The sequence below is a fragment of the Parasteatoda tepidariorum genome, chromosome 11 (genome assembly GCF_982258835.1).
Source record: "Parasteatoda tepidariorum strain Cologne lab strain chromosome 11, Ptep-v5.0, whole genome shotgun sequence".
NCBI classification, from domain to species: Eukaryota; Metazoa; Arthropoda; class Arachnida; order Araneae; family Theridiidae; genus Parasteatoda; species Parasteatoda tepidariorum.
This window is the reverse complement of record NC_141765.1, coordinates 39,133,704-39,157,169: the sequence shown is the minus strand read 5'-3', so window position 1 is coordinate 39,157,169 and position 23,466 is coordinate 39,133,704. Positions and strand designations below refer to the sequence as shown.

The window sequence follows — 23,466 nt, the reverse complement described above, 5'->3', positions numbered from 1 at the left end:
TTTTGTTGTTGATTTTAATCAAGTCTATTTCGCATGAAAGTTAAAAATATAGGCCTAAAATATTTTAAAGCTTTTGAATTTACCACTTTGTTATGAGCTTATACCCTCCTCAAATATAACGAAAAATTTACCTACACTAAATATATAAAGACTTAATTAAATTAAGGGCCTTAATTAAATTAGTGGCTTAAATTATTGCATAAACTAATTGGATCACATGCCTTACATTGGTCACACTAATTGCGTCACACGTATGCTTGAGTCATATTTCATTTTCATGAAATATTTCTTACATATTTTTCATTAAGTAATCAGTAAATATTTTATTGTGTCAATGAAAGATCAGTGAACAAAAGAGAAAACCGATCTTAATGTTACAAGTAGTAAATATATTTTATTCTATATATTAATTACTGATATTTTATTGAATGATCGTTTCATACTAAGGATTGTACAAATATATTTGCTTTTTAAATTATGCTCAATTTATTTGGATTTCTACTGGGAATTGTTCCAATTTAACGTTTTAATTACCAGCCATTTATAGCCATACCATAGTCATTTTACTCACGAAGGCAGTTCTTTGATTTATTAGCCTGCTGTAAAATTGCAGATGCAGATTCAGAAAACTTCGATCTTAACGTGTAAAAAAAAAAAAAAAAAAAAAAAAAAAAAAATCTATAAACAAAACATTAAATTTTTCCAGTTTTTCCTGGAAAGAATTTTTGTCGTAAAGTGCGGATTTATATTCAGTATACTAAAAAAATGTAAAATGCACAAAAAAATAAAAACACTCTCTAATTTTCCTAGCAAAATCCTCTCCTGCTTGAACTAATAGCAAGTGCGTGATCTGAGTTAAGCTACTTCCTAATTTCCTGCCAATAAATCATTTGTTATCATTCGAAAATTTTTAAGGTTCATCTACCACTAATTTACCAGTTATTATTTATTGATTGTGTGAATAATTAAGCTTATTTAATAACTTAATATCTTGTGGAATAACTTATTCATTAAGTAGGCATTTTTTACACATCTTAATAATAATTTGGTTTGTTTCTTTCGCGTTTGACTTCTTGTGAGCTAGACTGAACTTTTTTTTGCTGCAGATGCATTGGATTTGATTTAAAAAATTTAACGCAACTCTAAATTTACGAAGAATAATTAACAAAAAAGAGAATTTAATACTGGATGCAGTTCTTTGCAGAATTTTTGTAATTGGTTTATTAGCACAAAAATTATGTCTACATCTCATGCACTAAAAACTCTTATTCATACTAAATTGAATTTATACTGATTCTTGTCTTGAAAAATGCAGAAAGGGCAGTATCTTCGTGAATTAGTCATTTTCTTATCTATGAAAAAGATAAGATTACTAAGTGTCTAAGTGTTTTGATCCGCAGTTTCCACGATATTTGATTGTTATTTTCTACATTACAATTTTAAAATAATTCTTCCATAAACTTTTTCCCTGTAGTTTTATTATATTGCTTATTTTCACAATATTTATTACTATTTTATGACTGTTTATTTTTATTTGAAAAGCATGCAACATCAATTTTGTCATATTCATAAAAGAATTTTGAAGACTAATTTTCTTCCTTTTATCAAAACTATTAGATGTCTTTCTACAGGTTCAGTAAGTAGATAAATAATTTATTTCTACCTTTCATTTTATGCCATATTTTTTCAGTTTGATATATTGAATCAAAAAATTGCACCAATTAAAAAGACCTTAATTCACCAATCCTTAAACAATGTAATATATAATAACTAAGTTTTTGGATTTTTTAAATTGTTTATTAAGGAGGTGTTTTATTACGTTTTTTAAACTAATTTATTTCATACGCATAAATTATTTTAAATAAAATTTTTAAGTTCTGAAATATTCTAAATGTAACTGTTTAACGTAAAAAGGAATAAATGTAATGTAAAATTATTTTCTATTCTGCTAACTTTTGGAGCGATATAATATGTGTTATATTCATTTTGTAATTATCAATAACGTAATTTTAAGGTAACATTCCTCATTGTAAGTAATAATAACAGTAATTAAAAAAAGAATTTTCATAACACTCTTATCTATAAATTTCATTGAATTTTTTGTTGAAAATGATTGTTTTTACCAATATTTAGCTGAAAATATTGGATTCTGTATTGTTTTACATAGTTGCTAAAAGTTTTATCAATTGTAAAGTGAAAAATAATTGTTTCCTCAACAGTTTAAAATGTTAAGATTTATTGTGTTGAATTTATTGCTATTTTTTTGTGTCATGTTAGATTATGGCAAAAGTTCATGCCTGAGTTAAATAGCATAAAAAAAAAAACTAAAATAAATAAATGAAATTAAAATTTTGGACAGATAGCAAAGAATGTGACCAGTAAATAAGCTTGCAAATAAGTGAGCAATTGACTTAAACTAATGATGAAATTCACGCAAAACGTTAACATTCAAGTAATCTGAAAGATTAAGTTTCTTCACCACATGTCGCTCAATTACAAAAAATCAGATTTTTGAAAGAAACAATCATCTGTATTTGCACAGCAATTGAGATTTTCATGTATCCGGTTCTTTTCAAAATACTTAAAAAAAAGTTTCTTATTGTGAAGAAATCAAAACCGTATGCAAATACAGGACCATTATACCTTAGCATTTCATAAAATAGCAAAATAATTTCACGAAATCAAGCATAAGTATCATATAAAAATGTTGAAATTTAGGAAGAATATGTGATTGAAGGTAGTTTCAACTTTTAAGGTTCTAAAAGGTTATGCATTCATAAAAAAAGGTCTTTTTTTAAAAAAAACTTAGAATATTAAAATAAATGTACTTCCTTAAAAATTTAGTGAATTGATTTTAATTTCAAACTTTTAATTTTTGCAGGTTCCGAAGCGAGTATATCTTCATAATTTTCATGCTGAGAAAAATGCTCGATTTGTTGATTTTGCCGGATTTCTTATGCCATTGCAATATAGTGACTTTACTCTTACTGCATCGCATAAACATACGAGAGAACATGTAAGCATATTTGATGTAACACATATGTTGCAGACTAAAATTTCTGGAAAAGATAAAATGAAGTTTATTGAAAGTCTTGTTGTATCGGATATTGAAGGTAAACTTGCAATCTTTTGTTCTACATTTAAATCACTATAATTTGATAGTATTTGTTTTATGTTTGTTTCTTAATATCAACACTATGAACAAAAAATTCTGAAATATGATTTTTTAACATGGAGTTGTTTTGAACGCGTCAAAATTTTTTTAATTATAACAAAACACATTTTATGCTTTTCTTTTGTGAACTTTGAATTTTTTAAAGAAAAATAGCTTAAATAAATTGTTTTGCATCATTTAAGACAGTAAAAAAATAGCAAAATTTTAAGTTTTTAAAGTGTTTCTGCACTTTTTGAAAAATTGGATTAGCGTTGAACCATAATATCATGTAAACTTACTGTAACCGTCATAAGGAGTTGAATCATGTTGCTATTCAAATTAAATCATGATATCGTGTACTCCAGTTTAAAAGAGTTTTATTTGAAGGTTAATATAATTAAATTTAGTATCGTATTACGACACAACAATAAAATTTGAATATTCAGTAGTAATTTCAATTTGGATCTTTTTGGACAACTAGACATTTATATTTCAATAAAAGTCGATAAATTATAATTTTTTTTTAGAAAAAATTAGTCAAAATCGTAAGGTATAAGCTGTATTTTCAAGGAAGTCAATCTATCAACAATTTGTCAAAATTGGAAAGTTCTGATTTCAAAACTTTTCAAATAGTTTTTCAAAATATAATATCAAATTATGCTAAATTGAAATTTAAAAAAAAAACCCCCATTAAGTATGCTTATTTTAAACATGGAGAGAAAATAACGGAAAAAATTTCCGTACTGTATGGTAATCACATTTCTGATTAGAAAAAAACCCCTATAATTCTGGTCAAAGAGCCAAAATATATGGTATTTAGACCATTCATTTGTTAATTTTTTTCATATGCTAGCGGTTTACCGGAAATTCTGGTTTTCAAAATAATAATTTTTTATATCACACATTTATAGTAAAAAACTCACAGCTTAAAAGTAATTTTAACCGAAGAAATTATTTTTATGCCATGATAAAATTATGATATTTTACCACATTTAACAAATTTTAACACACATTATTAAACCATATTTTATTGTTAATTTTACCAAAACCACAGCTTCGATAAAAATTTCTGTGCTTTTTGGTGATTCCATTGAGCCAGAAATACGGTAAAATTTACCACATTTGGTTATTAACAAACTAAATCATTTCCATCTCTCTCTCTTTTTTTTTTTTTTTTTAAATTTTAAATTACAACTCTTTTAGTTTAGACCATACTTTTTTTCTTACTGCACATCGAGGCAGGAATTCATCATAATAATTATTTAATAAGTAACATTTTGATTAATGTAGTATGCAGTTTTTGACAAAGTTTGCTTGAAAATTCATTTTTTATTTAAAATAAAATTTTCTCAATATTCTTTGCAAATACTCAGTTAAAAGAATTATTACCATTAAGTTTACAAATGACATGCTATTTTTGACCAGCGGATAAGTCCATGTAGCTTTTCGCTGCCTGAATGAAACTAAATGTCTTTAAAACTTCTTAAAAGTATGAAAAAGAATTAACATGTATAATTTATAAGATCAACTGTTTGAAAGCCGTAAGTTTTGAAATTTTCACACATTATATTTTCTTAATGATAAAATATGTAGTCGCTTAGACGGATTGTGGCGTATTCTGAAAAAAAAATTAAGAAATGCTAATATTGTCAAAAAGTTTAATAGAATAATAGAACATTACACTAAAAGAGGTGTAATTTAAATGAAAAAAGAGAAATGATTTGATCTGTGAGTAGCCAAATAATTAAATATTTTAAGCATGAAAATTGATAATTTTAATAAGTATAGCATTATCGAAAATTAATTTACTTGCAAAAAAAGTTTTAAAAGCAAAATTTTATAATACTACAATTAGCAATGTTACAATGATTTTTGTTCAGGATATAAATCATTAAAATAAGTATAAGCGTTGCACATAAATACTTTTTTTCAACGCAATTGACGATTTCAATGCATGTTAGTTTTATGAGAATTAAGTAACTCGTGTAGAAAGTCATAAAAAGTTTTTATTTGCTTGTAAAAATTGATTACTATTAATTTTGTTCAGGAAAGTCTTCGGAAGTAATAAAAAGTATTTAAACTTTTTTCAGGTTTAAATGTGAACCAAGGCACATTAACAGTATTTACAAACGACAAAGGTGGTATAATCGATGACTTGATTGTGACGAAGACTGATGAGGATTATCTTTACGTGGTTTCAAATGCTGGATGCATTGATAAGGATTTATCTCATATGAATGTAGGTAAGAGTCTCATAATGTAATGCTGTTAGTAATCTCTAGTTAAAAAACTGTAAAAAATACTTTTTATTCACAAGAGGAAACCTTAGGTTAGGCATTGTAGAATAATGTTCTTTTTTTTTATATGTATATATATTTCAGTTAACTCCCGGACTATTGATTCACCAATTACAGCATACATAAATTATTTTTGCATTAAATAATACTAACTTTTGCATTAATGCAGTACACAAGTACCAGTATATCCTGACTCTAGTATGATACCGGCTAATGAAAAAACAGTACTGGTATGATACTGAGTCCGGTATCATACTGGAATCAATTCAATACCGGTTTGTGAAACACCGGTTCCGGTATCATACTGGGTCCGGTATCATACTGAAATAAATTTTATACCGGTTTATGAAACACCGGATCCGGTATGATACTGGGTCCGGTATCATACCGGGCTCAATTTTACACCGGCTTATGAAACACCGGTTCCGGTATGATACATGCTCCGGTATCATACCGGGATCAATTTTATACTGGCGTAAGAAACACCAGTTCCGGTATGATACTGCGTCCGGTATAATACCGGATCCAGTATTATACCGGAACCGGTATTTCATAAGCCGGTATAATTTTTTTATACCGGGAATTTTTTCCAATCGGGTGCGCGCATTAATAACATTTATTTGAAAATTTGCATTAAATAAAACAGGCCAAAAACACAAGTGTTAAAATAATACTTGTTTTTTTGATAGGTTGATTCTTGTAAATACATGATTTCTTGTAAATACTCGTATAACATTCTTATTGGTACAAATAGGAGCATTATTGGATATATTCGGTAAAAGAAAAAACTTAGTAACACTTTTTGTTCTCACTTTTTCTAATATATATATATATATATATATATATATATATATATATATATATATATATATATATATATATATATATATATATATATATATATATATATATATATATATATATATATATATATATATATATATAATGCAAAATATCTTAATTCTGCCAGTATAGTTACGGAGAAGCCGACAATTCTTTGCTTTAAGAGGAGCCGGTTGTTCCAAGACAAACAGTTTTAAGATTTTCACATTTGATGAGGTGTGATCTTAGAAAAATTAAATAAATAATTGATCTAATTGTCGGGTTTCAATGAAATCTCCATGGTTATAGGAACCGAAAGTAATCAATCCAAAAAAGCAACAATATCGATTAAATCCTTTCCAAGAAGCCAAAATTTAATTATGTGATTTTTTCATATGAAATTTACTGCTCAGGAAATATTTGATCGATTTGTTTCACATTTTAGATTTCCTCTTTCGAAATTGTATGGAGGATATAAAAATTTTCGCACCTTATATTTTAGTTTAATATTTAAATATTAAATTAAAAATAGTAAATAATTATAAAAATACTTATTTTGTGTTTATCCTAGTAATAACGCACCTTATATTTTAGTAAAAACAAGATGTATGAATGATTGCAAAGATACTTTGATTTGCGCAATTAGTTTCAGAGATATGGAGTAATGCTCAAACAATGAAAGTAACATTAAGACTGCGTCAGCCCTTCACAATTTGAAAACAAAAATCATAGTGGGACAAAAATTATGTTTCTTGTTAAAAAATAGGTTTTTATTTTTATTTTTTTATTTCTATTTTTTTTTTTTAAGTACTGAAATTACTGTCAGTACTACTAATTAGTGTGTTGAGATCAACTCTCAAACAAGTATTATTGTATCTCAGTACATGTTATTCAAGATATTAAATTTAAAATTATTCAGGGTGCAACAATTTTTACTCTGCGCATTGTTGTGGCATTCAAAATTTCAAAGGAAAGCTTTTTAGAAATTGTTTGAGTTGAACATCTGATTTCTATTAATAAATTTAAAAGTTTTCGGGATTTTTAAAATTTTTTATACATTGCATATATTTTAAATAACGTAATTTTTGCTCTTTTGTAACTATGAACCCCAAGTGGAATGATGTTTACTGTACTTCAGAGGTGACGCGCAATTAAATTGAAATAATTTTTCTGCAGCTTCATAAAAAAGGTGCGACTTTTATTTCCAGGGCTATGGCCTGAAAATATAGCGTGAATTACATTTAATGTGCCTCTAACGTAGAACATAATGTGTCTTATTTGATATATTTTTTATAACCGGCGTTGAACAGCCGATCAAATTTTGAGTTAACGACTTTCAGTGTTCAACTCCGTAGTCTCATAATTTTGAACCAAACTCAGAGGACAAAGAAACTTCGGAATCAAAGATTATGAGACTTTGGTGAGAACTTTTTGATAGAATTTATCTGAATTTGCTTTACATGGAGAAAAGAACCATGAAAACAATACACATTTAACCCGGCCGCAAGGGTATTTTGACCCATGATCAGATCTGACCATGATCTGTGGCTTGTGTGAGCCGACATCAGAATTGGTGTCAACCAGCCATCAGTGGTATTCGATCTTGGGTTATATCATTGAGAGTTTCGAAGTAGTCTTCAGTTAGTAGTCTTCAGGATGTTAGTTATAGTAATCTTTAGTTACGTCTTAACAGAGAAAAAATTCTGGTAAAAGTACCGTTCTTTAATCAGTAGTATATCTGGAATGGTACTTAAACCATTCCTTTAGTAATTTTTGCGTTCACATAGCACGATTTACCGGAAATTCTGGTTTTGAAAATTATAGTTCTTATTAGGATACATTTAATAGAAAATATAAAACCGAAAAGTTAATTTAGCCAAATAAATGGTATTGCACCATTCTATAATTTATCATGATAAAATTAACAAATTTTGCCTCATTTATCAAATTTTTTTCACAGATTATAAGACAAAATTTTATTGCTAATTTTACCAAAATCACTACCAAAATGCTCTGGTAAAAATTTCCGAGGTTTTTGGTGTTCCCATAAAGTTAAAAAAACGGTAAATTTTACCATATTCTGGAAGTTTTGACCTTATATCTCTCTCAGTCAGAACTTGGTTTTAAAAGTTTCTGAAAAAATTTATAAAGCCTTCTTATAGAATGGTTTTTAATTCTATCTCTGAATTTTTCTTAATGACTTCAACATCCTTAAACCTCGTTTCTTTAACAAAATTTTGGTTTCGGAGGTATTAACGATAAACCATTTACCAAACTTTTCAGATAAATCTCTTTCGTACTTTTTCTATCCAAAACTGAAAAAATATTTCGAAAGAGATCAAGGTTTAAGAATGTAGAAAACATTCAGAAGGTCAATACTGACGAGCATTTTCAAAGAGGACATCAAAAATTGTTTCTAAAACTTTTGAAGCCAAGTGCAAATGTACACTTCATCAAGTTAAACCTAGTTACTTTAAAGCACATTAAACCAGTTCTCTTAAAAAAAGCACATTAAATGGATATGTAATTCACATTATACTTTGAGGTAATAAATTCGATAAGTATTGAAAATTATTGGCTGCATCTTGCATCTTTGAGAATACATGTATTTGTTATTGAATTACCTAACAGACAGCTTATTTTCATATTTTAAACGTTTTTTTCAGAAACGTAAGGAGGAATTCAAGAGAAATGGTGCTGATATTGAACTTGAAGTAATAAAAGATAAAGTACTTTTAGCCATACAAGGTGAGTAGTCTATTTTTTGTTTGGCTTACTTATTAAAAAAAATCTTCATACGTATAAAGCGTTACGCAGTTACCATTTTTGATATATCTTTATAATTTTTGTAAAGGAATGAAGAAAATGAAACTATTAATGACGTCAATAAAGGCAAAGAAGGGTTTAAAATAATCAATCCATATGCAACTTAAAAGCAATTCCTAGCAAAAAATTATTGCATTTTATTCTTATATACTGTAGCCTACAAAAATCTCCGTATATACTTCATTATTTGGTTTTTATTTAGTTTGATTACAATAAAAAATGAACTTAAATATATTTTTCTTTCAAAACATCCTTATGCTCCAATACAGCACAGTATTTAAATGCACCTTTATTTTCATATAAAAATTGATTATCTAAAAATCTTTAAGTATAATTTAATAATCTTTAAGTATAATTTAATAATCTTTAAGTATATTGTAATTTATATGAAAATTAAATATACTTAAATAAACTTTTGAGCGCTACTTCAAACTGGAATTTTAGGGATTTCAATACCATCCTTGTTTTTTTTTAACCCAAAAAGGATTTTTTATAATTTGGAAGCGATTTTATTTTTTCTCTCTTACATATTCATTAGATACTCCTAATATGCATAATTTTATAACTCCATTTTTTACAAAGATCTTAAAAATATATATTAAGCGTGGTAGTTATGTAACAGCCTATAAAGATTTTGTACATTTTATTTTGAAATATTGAAGTATTTTTTTTTAAAAAACTAAGCTAATTATGTTCTTTTATATATTAAAAATAATTAAACTTTATACCATTTCATTTATTACACTAAAATCACCTGTTTTGTTGCAATACAAACATATTTTGCTGAATGTTCTTTTATCTCTTTCTCTTTTTCAACCATATCAGTAGTTATATTTTCTATGGATACATTTAAATTTTAAATTTCATGCAAAATATTGAGTTTGAAATCCCCATGTGTTCTCTAGTCTTCGCCATTTACGACTCATGTCAAAAATGAAACATATTAAGTCTTACATTTTAGAAGCTCAAATGTCTAAACTCGAAGAATAATTGCCTGACTCAGTTAATTTAAAGGGGGAATTTTTAACATCAAAGCGTCTTTATTTGTCGGATTTAATATTAAGGTCGTCTTCGCAATATTAGTTAGTTAAAATAAGGAAGTATGAAGAATGCTTATTATAATAATAAGTTTAAGATTTTTAAAGCAGTCTTGCTTATTATTTTCTATAGCTATGGGAATAACAAGTACTAAATACACAGTCCAGTCACATTAATGTGACCACCACCTACTTTCGACGTCAACGTGAAATAATCAATCACAGAGTGCATGTGGCAGCACATTACAGTGTAGTATATATATTGGATGTCCTAGGGCATCGAAAAGCATTTCAGTCGTTGGCGCAATGCAGAAGCGTAGCGATTTATCCGACGTCCAAAAGGGCATGATTATTGGCTTTCGGACCAAGGGTGGAAGCATTTCGGAAAGGACTGATTTTGTGAACTGTTCGCGTGCCACCGTGGTAAAAGTATACCGTGCATGGCAAAATGGCACTATACAAAACAAGCGGCGTGGCACATGTGGTGCACCACGGGCCAAAGATGGCAGAGGCGAACGAAGGCTACGGAGATGCGTTCAGACGAATAGACGTGCAACTGTTGAGCAACTGACCGCCCAAATGAACCAAGGGGCTACCAAGAGTGTATCCTCAACAACTGCTCAGCAAACGTTGCTGCGCATGGGCCTCCGCAGCAGACGCCTGGTTAATGCACCCATGCTGACTGCTGTTCATCGGTGACAAAGGCTGGAATTTGCACGCCAGTACCGCAACGGGACGTCCACAGAGTGATAACAGGTGGCTTTTTCCGATTAATCACATTTTAGTTCCATGGGACAGATGGACGTTGGCGTATACGGCGTGAAACGTCTGAAAGCAAACACCCTGCAACAATTGCCGGAAGGCTGCAGGCTGGAAGAGGGAGCGTTATGGTTTGGGGAATGTTTTCCTGGCATTCATTGGGTGCACTCATCATTGTGGAAGGCACTATGGATCAGTACAAGTACGTATCTGTCCTTGCGGACCACGTCCACCCTTACATGCAAATGATTTTTCCTCAGAATGATGGCATCTACCACCAGGACAATGCGAGGTGTCATATAGCTCGCAGTGCATGTGCGTGATTCGAAGAACACCAGGATGAATTTACCGTACTCCCCTGGTCAGCAAACTCACCGGATTTAAACCCAATCGAGAATCTGTGGAACCACCTCGATCGGGTTGTTCGCGCCATGGATCCTCAACCGCGTAATCTAGTGCAGCTGGCCACGGCACTGGAGTCGGCATGGCTCAACATCCCAGTGAGCACTTTCAGAAACCTAACTGACTCTCTTCCTGCACGTCTCGTAGCGGTTCGCTCTGCCAAAGGTGGTTATTCTGGATTTTGACAGGTGGTCACATTAATGTGACTGGACTGTGTATTTCTTTTGTTCTAAGTTGATGGTTATGAAATTGTTTTCGAAATAAATTTTAATAGCTATATAAATAGAACAATATTTCAGGATTATCTCTTGTATGGACTGCTTGATATTTTTAGTTGGCTGTGTGTCTTCTGCATGTGTAATAATCTACTAAATCTTGCAAGTAACTCAGAACATATTAATGCTTTTTGCATTAAATTCTCACGACAAGTTAGTCAATTTTTGAATCCATCCATAGTTTACCATTTCAAGTTTTAATGAAAATACGTAATTAGGTGGCAAAATATGCTAGGATAATTTCTTCAAAATTTCACATTGAGATATTAAAATCTACTATTATAAGGTAAGCTTAAATGAAAATATTTGTGAGTGTACAAATGCGTAAAAAGTTGAATTATATATTAGGATGGTAAAAATTTTGCCAACATAATCTGACGGTAAATTAAGTATGAATTTTAGCTTTACGTTTCATCGGAAGCCATATAATAAAATTGGTAAACGCTACAGTGCTTTGAAAATACAGTGCTACGCTTGAAAATACAGTACAGCGCTACGCTACAGTGCTTTTGGACAGAATAGTTGAAGCCGTCATAAGTAGCGAAAAAGTTTTTTTATTTTTGAAACTTCAAAAAGCATTTTCAGAAAAATGGTTCAAAGTAAAAACCTAATATAAATAGCATAAACCATAATTATCGACCAAAAATTTCGCCAACAGTCTTACGTTAAACCAAGTTTCGCTGCAAGTTAAAAGGATTCCAGATTCTTTAGTGTTTAATCAAATTTGCATCATATTATAATACAACGTGCACCTTTATTTTTAAAAACGTAGAAACACCAAGTTCGAGTTTATCGAGCCATTAATTTTCAGGAAGGTGCTATTTTTTCGTATTTTGTTTAACTTTTTAAGGTCGATCTTATGCATTTGAAAATAAATAAATAAATAATCTGGATTGCTTTGAATATAAATTATTTTGTCCCATAGGTCCTGGCACTGCAAAAATTCTTCAAGAGTTTGTAGAGCATGACTTGAACAATTTGACTTTTATGACTACAACAAAAACCACAATATGTGGTGTGGATGATTGTCGTATAACACGTTGTGGCTATACAGGTGAAGACGGAGTAGAAGTAAGTTTGTAGAATTGCAGGCATTAAAATATAATGAACAAAAACTTTAACTATTAATTATATAGTTCATAACTGATATTTTAATTATAAAAAAAATTTGCTTGTTGAAAATTAGTTAAAAATTGCGACAACTCATTAATTTAGATATGAATTTTTTTTTTGTTGACAAAAATGACAGCAGATGTTGTTTATAGGAATTTTTAAAAAGATAGTTTCAATGAGGCTTTGCAAGTTTCGTAAGTGATATAGAACTTGAAAAAAAATATTTGGTGTGGATTTGTCGTACTTTTCTTTCTATAGTTAATTTAAATCCTGTGCAATTTAGTACAGAGTTTGGAGAACTCAATCGAAACTTTTATTGCTTTAGAACAGATATCTTTACAAAAACAACTATCACATTTACGTGTTTCCTAAATCTGAAATCCTTTACCTTAGTTTGCAGATCAAAATGCTATATAAATGTGTAGTTGACAGTGTAAAACTTTTTCCTGGCAAGACGCCTTTAATTTATTTCCCATAATTTTTGACGCAGCCAGTAAAAGCAAAGGAATTGTACAAAATTCTGTTCTACTAAACCTATAATGAAACTTTACTCTGAGAAAAAAAGCATGGCCAAAAATACCAAGATGATGTAAAATTTACTGTAGGCTCTGTGGGAAAAACAAAAAGCTCGGTAATTTTTACCGAAGCGCTTTGGTATTGATTTTGGAAGGATTAACAATAAAATATTGTTTTACAATAGAGGGTAATTCAAAATGAATATAGCGATTACAAACGGCTATAACTATTTATAGATAAAGAATTTATCAATAAAATTTACACAGAATCTAGAAGGAACTTTAAAATTTTGTATACATGCATCACAGATTTTCCATGTGACTTCCCTTGGCCACACTGACAACATCTAGGCTGTAGTCTATTTCACCCATACATTCTGAAGGATTTGTGCAGTCTCCGACGCAAGCGCATTACAATTGCGTTCTTTAATTGTTTGGGGGATGGGAAGCACTGTCTTTCACATAACCCCATGAATAGTAATCACAGGGTGACAAGTCCGGAGATCTCGGTGGCCAAGAGCAGAAGATATCGTCGGCATCTTCACTTCGACTGATCCAAGAGTTTGGAAGATATTGATTTAAAAATGTGCGAATCATCGAACCCCAGTGTGAGGGTGCTCCATTTTGCTGCAAGAAGTAATCCGTAGAATCAGTATCTAGATGTGGCATTAATAATACCTCAAGCATGTCAAGATAAACATTTAACAAAGAGTGTCGCTCACAGAAGAAAAAGGACCGTATAATTTACGTGATGAGATCGCGCAGAACACATTAACTTTCGCTAAGTCACGTTCATATTCAATTACAGAGGTGAAGACGGAGTAGAAGTAAGTTTGTGGAATTGAAGGGACAAAAATATAATGAACAAAAACGTGAACTATTAATTACATAGTTCATAACTGATATTTTTTACTGTGATTTCTCCGTACCTCATATTCGACTGCTGTGCCGGTTAACCTTACCACTTTGTTAAAAATGAGACAATCAGCCATTTTTTTCATCTTCCATGCTTTTCTGCATAAACGTAGCGTAATTCATACGTTTGCCGTAGTCTTCCTGTTTCAATAACTGCACAAGTTGAATTCTGTACGGTTTCAGTTGCAGCTTCTGTCTGAGAACACGCCATACCGTTGGTTGTGGCATTTGTAACTCCCTACTGCTTTCGTCCGTCGATTTTCGTGGGCTTCGTTCATACGTGCGGCAAAGTCTTTGAACGTTTTCCTCTGAAACACGTGACCATCCACTACTTTTCCCTTTGCATAAACATCCTGTTTCTTTAAACATTCTATGCCATCTGCGCACGTTGTTCCAATTTGCATAGTAACGCTGACGAAATTTTCTCTGCAGTATGATAACAGAATACCAGTAGCTAAATTCTAACACGCAGAATGCTTTCTGCACGGGACTCGCCATTTTCACTAATGAACTCGCGCATGCGCAGTACTCCTCTTCACTGCGCCTGCGCCTTACTTAAAGAAATTTTGAAATCGTAAAGAAGTTCCAACTAAATTCTATGTTAATCATATCGATAAATTTTTTTTCATTAAATAATTGTAGCTGTTTGCAATCTTTATATTCATTTTGAACTACCCTGTATATGACAAAATTTGGTAAATATGGTAAAAATTGGTGCTTAGAGCATGGCAAAAAACTATTTTATTCGGTTGAATTACTCTTAAATTTTATATTTTTTTACTAAATTGTGTCGTAATAATAACTATATTTCGAAAAACAGAATTTCCGGTAAACCGTTATTATATGAACAGAAAAATTACCAAATGAATGGTTTAAATACCATACGGTTTTTTTTAACCAAAATTATACATATGTATTTTTTAACAGTAAAAGTTATTACTATAGAGTCCGTTAATTTTACCAGGATTTTTCTCTGTATAGAGAGATTACTCAAATTAATTTAAATAAAAGATAAGTTTTATAAAATTTCTAAATATTGCTAGAAAATTGAGTTCTGTTTTCTATATTTTACAGATATCAATACCTGCTGCTCAAAGTGAACTTATTTTGAAGAATTTATTGAATTCAAAGAAGGATGAAGTGATGTTAGCAGGTTTGGGTGCTCGGGACACCCTTCGTTTGGAGGCTGGATTGTGTCTGTATGGGAATGATATAACAGATGAGACAACTCCGATTGAAGCTGGCTTAGCATGGACAATTGGTATTTTACTTTTTTTTTCAGAAAAAAGCATATGTAGCTTTAAATTAGGCTTTGGTTTTAAAGTCAGATTAATTTATTTTAATGACTTTGATGAAAGAGACAAAACTTTGCTCATGCAGCCATTTGAATTTGCTATTCTCACTGTTTCTTAATGGTTCATGATGGTTTTAAAACAGTTTCCGTTTGTCAAAAATAATCTAGTTGTTGAGTAAATTAAAAAGTATTCAAATGGAGAAGATTTTTTTTTTAACCAAATTTCATGTTCTGATGAAAATATATGTTTTTATTTTTTAATTTTCACAGAAAAAAACTTAATTTTGATATTTCAGAAAAATAGATAAATATGCGAAACAAATTTTGTTTTTTTAAATCGAAAGTGAAATAAACCGATTTTAGTAAAAAAAAGAAATTCTCTATACTTTTCGTTACTTCATTTATTTTATTTTTTAAACTTATTGTTTTTAAATTAGCCTTTGTAAAAAGTTTGAAAGGTGACAAAAAAAAATTAGACATTTTTTATCCAAAATTAAATCATTTCATTGCATAAAAATTAAAGAAAAAAAATTTCATCCTACTTTAATAAATCATATCTATTCCTATACTCCTGTCTAGCTATTACATACTATATGAAGATGTTTCACTTTCTCTATGTGCCTTATAATAGATATTGATTATAATGAGACATGACTATCTACATAATTTATAAATTTTTTAATAAATCGAAGAAGAAAATAATTTGAATAAGTGGATTGAGCTGCTGTGAAATCAAATACCTAGAAGAAAAATGTACTGAAATTGAGACTTCTTATTTTTCAAAATTATTTTAATGAGTAAAATAACAACTACAAAATATAAGTAATATCAACAAATATTTTTATCTGTACATTACGTATAAGATGACTCTGGAGATAAATATGTCTTTAACTGTAAGAAGTATAAAGCATCAGATATAAACCATAGCATTGTATTATAAAAATTCAATTCTCGACGATGAGTAAATTAGACTAGTCTTATATAAAAATTTAAAAAAAAATTGTGCTGCTTGTTGTTCATTTGATCATGTTAGCAACACTATAAAAAAACAATTAAAACTAAGAAATGGTAAGTTTTAGGAAATGTCAATAACAAAATAAAGCCTGTATGAGAGTTTGTGTAGAATCCATGAAAACCATTCCAAGAAGTGTAAAACGATGGATTTTCCTTCAACAACTAGCAAATGAGTAGGAACAATTTTTTTAAAGCTTTCTTTGATACTGTTTTTATTTTCTTGAAAGATGAGCATCATCCAGGGAATCATTTCATTCAAAGTAGAAGTTCAGGTGTGCCTATATTAGAATGAATTAAATAATGTAAAAAACCATATAAAATTCACATTATTGGTGTTCTTAATATAATGTGGGTGAAGTTAAGAGAAGAAAAAAGTGAAAGTGATCAAAATGAAAAAGCTGATTCAGAAAAGATTCCATTAAAAATTTGATTTTAGCAAGAAAGTGTTAGATGAGAGGGAGAGAGAGAAAATGAGTAGCAGAGATAAGGAGAGAGTAGGGAAAGAGAGAGAGAGAGAGATTGAGGGAGAGAGAGGGAGTGAGAGAGAAGAGAAAGAGAGAGAGAAGGAAAGAAAGAGAAATAGAGAGAGAGAGAAGAGAAAGAGAGAGAGAGAAGAGAAAGAGAGAGAGAGAGAGAGAGAGAGAGAGGGAGAGAGAAAGAAAAAGAGTGAAATGTGTAATAATAAATAATTTATAATATTCGTTTGATGTAGCATTCTGTCATCGTGCGTCATTACACATACTGTAAAAAATTCCGGATCAAATTCCGGTTCAAATTACGGCAAAAGCAACTGCACTCTGGGCGCCGGTACTCCTTACCATAAAATTCATTTTTACCGGAACGTTTTACGGTACAAGAAAATCTGATATCCCGTAATTTTTTCAGAAATAATTACAGTAAAATGGCTGAATCACTCAGACTAAATAAATATTTATGTGAAAATTACGGTATGATATTTTACGGTAAAAATGGATTTTATGCACCCAAATCTATATACTTTATTTCGTAATTTGATCCGGTGCAGTCTAAAATTAAAAGCAGCACAGTTTTTAAATGAGGTTTTAATGTAAAAAAAAATTGAAAAAAATGGAATTAGGAAAACTGACTATCAAATATGCGTAGTGGGCGTGTAAAAATATATTAATCTATTTTATTATATTTATTTTTCTGTACAGAAAGTAACTTGAAGCTTTTGAGTCTTTTCTGTGCACTAACGGAATATCTCTCGTAATTTGAGAGCAATATTCATGAAAAATAATAATTATACTTATCAAGAAATAGAAATATACACTGGTTATCATAAATTAAGGAAAAATCACAAAAATAGCGATAACTCTTTCAAAAGTAAGCCAAACCGTGCAAAATTTGCATATGTTGTCCACTAAGAGTAGCTGAGTAAAATTGCAATATGCAAATTAGTGGCGCTGCACTCGGCTTACGTCATCTGCCTGGAGCATAAAAGTCCAAGTTTGAGAGAAAGCACACAAATTTTACTGTGATTGCGACATTGAAAATCTGAGATAGCCAATTCGTAATAATGACCTCTAGGCATCATTTGCCTGAAGAACTACGATGGAGAGCCATCGGGAGACTAGAGGCAGGGCAGAGTCAATCAGAAGTGGCCAGATGGCTAAATGTGAGTCCATCTGTGGTTCATAGACTTTGGAGGCAATTTCAAACCACAGATTCGGCATCTAGGAGGTTCAGTCAAGGACGGCCAACTGTTACGACCAGTGCCGATGACCGATATTTGACATTAAGTGCACGCAGGAATAGAACCGCTACTCCGACACATCTTAGATCCTCTCTTGCTGCAGCCACCGGAAGGTTGGTGTCAACGTCAACTGTGCGCAGAAGGCTCCACGAAGGTGGTCTGTATGCGAGACGACCAGCCATTTGCGTGCCGCTCACATCACGCCATAGGAGAGACCGTTTGCAGTGGGCCCGACAACATGTCCACTGGACGTCAGATCAATGGAGGCCTGTTCTCTTTACGGATGAGTCCAGGTTTAGTCTAGAAAGTGACAGTAGACGTTATTTGATATGGAGAGAACCTGGGACCCGTTATCATCCATCAAACATCCGTGAAAGAGATGCATACGGAAGAGGCAGTGTCTGTGTTTGGGGAGGCATATCCTTAGGAGGGCGCACATACCTCCATGTCTTTCCAAGGGGAACCGTGAATGCTCAGGTTTATCGAGACAACATCCTTGATGCTTATGTGCGCCCATATGCCGGGGCAATTGGTGATTGCTTCCTGTTACAGGACGATAATGCAAGACCACACAGAGCTCGCATTGTTGATGATTATCTTCAACAGGAAACAATTACTCGCATGGAGTGGCCAGCTCGATCCCCGGACTTGAATCCTATCGAGCACGTTTGGGATGCTCTAGGGAGGCGTGTATCTGCCATCAATCCGCCCCCTCAGACCCTTGCCACGCTTGCAACTGCTTTACAAGAGCAATGGCTCTCACTTCCTATTGAACTGATAGACCGCATAATTGAAAGCATCACACATCGCTGTTTGTGCTGTATTGCTTCTAGAGGCAATCATATTCCATATTAAAGGTACTTTTTCTATTGCAAACCGATACTTCCAATTTGTTTATTTTATACATGTGCTAATTTCTATACTACTATTAATGTCTGATAATTTCTTTTTATGTTGTTTAATACCTTACTATGTGTTGTATATTGTGGGTAAGTTTCATAAAATTCCATGTGTAATTTCTTGAGTTATCGCGATTTTTGTGAATTTTCCTTAATTTATGATAACCAGTGTATAAAGCATTTTGTGTAACCTTAAAAAATTGCATTTGGGTGAGTTATTTTAGGACGCTGCACTTGGGGATTTTCTTGTGTAACTAAATTATTGCGCTAGAATTTGAGTTCAGAGACTGAAAATGTGTCAGAAACAGACTTTCAAACTTTTATCACTGAACCTTTTAACGAAACACAAAGTAAAACACTAAATCTGAATGAGAGTTAAAATACGGGGTAGATTGGTTTAATTTAGGAAAGTTTTGAAAATTTAAAAAAGGCTAATGAAAGTTTTATATTATAGATAAAGAGCGTAGTAAATTTTGCATATTTTAGGCAAAAGAAGAAGAGAAACAGGAGGATTTCCTGGAGATTCAATTATATTGAAACAGTTGAAAGAAAAACCAAAGAAGAAACGAGTAGGTTTCTTATCAGTAGGTCCATGTCCTAGAGGTGAGCTTTTAATCGTGACAAAAATGTGTTTCTTTTAAAATTATAAGTTATTGAATTTTAAAACTTATTCTTTAACAACTTATCAGTTATTTTAATAGCTTCATGTAAGACTTAAAATATTGTAATTTGCATTTTTATATTTATGGCATATCATTGCTTCTATGAAATAACATATTTTTATGATTCCATGTAAAGTCAGATATTTTCCGCGTTTTGAAGTTTGAGTTTGATTATCCGTTCTTATAAAAGCTGAACCGTTTTACACCTATTAAATAGCCTTTTTCCAAATCATAAAATTAGTTTTTTTTTATTAGGTCTAAAATATAAGAGTATATAAATAATGATATAAAGATAAAAAGGATTGTAATGATTTCAGTAAAAATCCATCATAAAATTTATAACAAAATGTAATCAAATAATGCATAGTGTTCTTACCTTAATTTGCTTGCAGGCAGGCATTTTGTAGATGCAATAATGCAGTCTAGCTATTTTCTTCAAGCACAATCACAAGATACTTTGAAATTCACGTGAATCATGCTTTAATCTACGTTTGTGAATGCTGTGATAAACACTTGATTGAAATATAGGAAGTGTCACATGTATTTGGGTGACAATTACAGAAAAAAAGAACTAAAAACAGTTACTTAAGATTTTTTTCTCAGTGATTTCTAGGAATAATTATTTATAAATACATTTCTAGAACAAATCACCGAATTAAAAAAAAACTTAAAAATTAATTTTATGTGACTAATCCTATATTTTGAAATAATAACATGCGGGATGTCTCGTAAATAGAGGTAAACTTGATGGAGTAATAGAACATGATGAAACAAATGCTTTTTGCACTAGAACATGGAATCACAAACACTAAAAGCGCAATTTGTAAAGAGGACTTTGAATTAATGACTTTAGCAAAAGAAAAGATAATTAGGTAAAGTGTCAGATTTTTAAAAAAATTGTTTTGCATTACAATTTAATGCTGAAAATCAAAATTTGAAATAAATTGCCCATTTAGTTTCCGGGATTTACGAATTTAAGAATTCGAATTTTTATCCTACTAATTTTTTCATTACTTTATGCTATTATGCTTTGAGAATTATTTCATTACTTAAACTATGTATTATACTTTGAGAATTATTTTATGTATTTCATTAAAATTTTGAGTATTAGAATAAATAAATTACCAAGATATACAAAACATAAAAACCAAAATAAATCTGAGGAAGCCTACTTTATCTAATGCTGTGGATTTACTAAATTCATTGTCACGTAGTGCTTGTGATCAGTACTTTTGAGACTACATGTCCTATTCCAAAAAGGGTTTATTTCCTCTTTTTTTCCTTCTCAAAGTTTGTAAATATCTTTTTTATTTATAAGACATCCTGCATTTTCCAGGTCTCACAAATAAATATACAGAGTTTTCCATCAAAAACCTCCCTTAACGTGTATTTTTGGAATCCTTATCAAAAAGGAAAATAACAAATTTACTCATTGGGCTTTATGAGGGAAAGAATTGAAAGTTGAGTATTAGTAACACTTTAAACTTTCAACCTGTAATTAAGCCTGTTTTGATACTTATTACATCCTTCTCTAATGTAATTGGACTGATTTTAATAGCATTTTTGTTGCTTCCTCAGTTAAACGCTAATTTGTGTGTATGCCATTTCTTTTTTCATTTTTGATAAGGATTCTGATCAAACATATTGAGGGTGATTTTAACGGAACACTCTGTAATTGTCTTTTTTCAGTGTTTCTCAAAATATTCTTTAGTTGCAGTGCACATTAGTATGTATAATGTTTCAGCAACATGCGATCGTTTGATAATTAAAATGCTTTCATTTTTATTATAACTCATCAATTTCCATACAATTGTAAAAATTAATCTGTTTTAATAGAAATAATAATGGAAATTCCAATAAAAATAAAAAGTTATTAATGTTTTTAAGCTTATTTATAAGAACAAAATATTGTAAACAATTCGCAAAGAGACATTAAATAGTTATTCAAAATTTTTAAGTAAAACGTTATGCCAAAACTTGTATTTGATTTTAACATTTCTAAGTATTTAAACTTCAATGCTAAGTATTACATAATTTTAAAAATAAACATGAAGGGTAATCACAAGTCACAAATGTGCCTTGGAATTGTTTGAGAAACACTGACTCAGATATATGCAGTGAAATTTAAATTGAGATATTAGTGATTTAGTGTTACCATTTAGTATTTGCAGTGGTTTCTACTTTGTAATGCTCTACGTATTTGCTAATAGTGTAGTGAATCGATACTTCTTTTTAAAGCAGTGAGTGGTTAATTTTTGTAACCAATTGTAATGATTTAAAGATTAATTTATTATGTGCTTCTATATTTCATACTGAGTGAACTACTATGCATAACAGTGTATTTCTAATCTCTTTAGGCAGTGTAGTGTACCAATATTCTAGTGTATCTGCATATTTTTTTGACTATATTTATAATTTAATAAGCTATATTTCTAAACTTATAAAAACTTGTTTCAAATATCAAATACTAATTAATGTGTTATAAGATAATTACAGATTATGTTATGAAGTATTAATAATTATTTTATAATCTACGGATACATTTAGGAAGAAGAATAATTTTTGGATAATTTTTATGCATTTATTATGGACCTTATTTTAATTTTCATTCTTTTCATTTTTGCAATAGTTATATTTATGTAGTTGTTATAATAACTAACGGTGTTTTAAAAATGGAAAGTTTTCAAATCTATATCAAATTATAAGTTATTTTTATAGTACCTTAACAGTAGAACTTATGTAATTTCAGTTCTTATAGCATAGTTATATATATTCAAAAATATATGATTAATTTAACATTAAAAATGCTTTTTATACTGCATTTAATTATGAAAAGTATTTCGCAATTATTGTTATTATTACATTTTTTTATCATTATTACTTTCACACAAGAGTTCGTAAATGGTAATTTAATAGCAGGATATCACTATTTTATATTAGGGTTAGTTTAATTTAAATTAAATGATCCAAATAATTTCAAGGACACCTCTTTAAGCTTACAAAAAAGATGATTTTAACCCACCTGAGCTGTGATTAATCACAATACTGATTCGTTAGAATTTGTATAACATTTTGTTTTTTCAATCACTTAAATATTAATTTTTGAATTTTAATGATTGTGTATGAATTAAGTATGTTGGTACCAATAACTTTCTTTATATTTGGTAGGAACTCTAAAAATAAATATTAAAAGCGATGATTAGGAAATACCTTGTATGAGAGATCATAAATGCGTCAAAACTGACTGTTTTAATAAATATAATGAAAGTGTTAAGTATGATTTAACAATTTAACATTACCTAAATAAATAATTTTTTTTTTAGCTTCTACAAAAATCATGAACTTGGAAGGCGATGTGATAGGAACAATTACTAGCGGATGCCCATCGCCTTGTTTGAAGAAAAACATATCAATGGGATATGTTGATTCTGCCTTCTCTAAGATAGGAAATAAGATTAAGTTTTTAATTCATAAGAAAGAAGTCGAAGGTACAGTGGCAAAGATGCCGTTTGTACCTTCAAAATACTACGTTAAGTAAAATGTGTTCATTTCAGAGTTTATTTCTGTAAAAAAATATTTTTAGATATTATTGTAGAGCTTATTTTTTGAAATAAATTGAATCTTAATAAGGTTTATGCATTTTATTTTATTTGTACTTTTTATGAAATGTTGATTTTTATACAATCTTGAAACGGAATTCGCAGTAGAATGGAGAAAAAAGGGAATGATACAGTGTGAATTTCAAATCGTTTCGCATTTTATTTTTTC

The 23,466-nt window shown here is 30.1% G+C and overlaps 1 protein-coding gene across 1 annotated transcript; it reads left to right on the top strand.

Annotated features, from left to right (window-relative positions):
• The first annotated feature begins 1,195 nt into the window (after window positions 1–1,195).
• Window positions 1,196–23,331, top strand: LOC107456094 (aminomethyltransferase, mitochondrial). Its single transcript, XM_043051135.3, has 8 exons — window positions 1,196–1,636; window positions 2,882–3,113; window positions 5,245–5,393; window positions 8,940–9,021; window positions 12,498–12,643; window positions 15,190–15,376; window positions 19,523–19,639; window positions 23,022–23,331. Exons 1-8 carry the CDS (start codon window positions 1,517–1,519, stop codon window positions 23,234–23,236), a joined length of 1,248 nt encoding a protein of 415 aa, XP_042907069.2. The 5' UTR covers window positions 1,196–1,516; the 3' UTR covers window positions 23,237–23,331.
• The last annotated feature ends 135 nt before the right edge of the window (window positions 23,332–23,466 follow it).

Coding starts and splice junctions, on each gene's coding strand:
- LOC107456094 (XM_043051135.3), top strand. CDS start 1,517: ATGACTGTTTATTTTTATTTGAAAAGCATGCAACATCAATTTTGTCAT. Junction 1,637..2,881: donor GATGTCTTTCTACAGGTTCA/GTAAGTAGATAA, acceptor TAATTTTTGCAG/GTTCCGAAGCGAGTATATCT. Junction 5,394..8,939: donor AGGATTTATCTCATATGAAT/GTAGGTAAGAGT, acceptor CGTTTTTTTCAG/AAACGTAAGGAGGAATTCAA.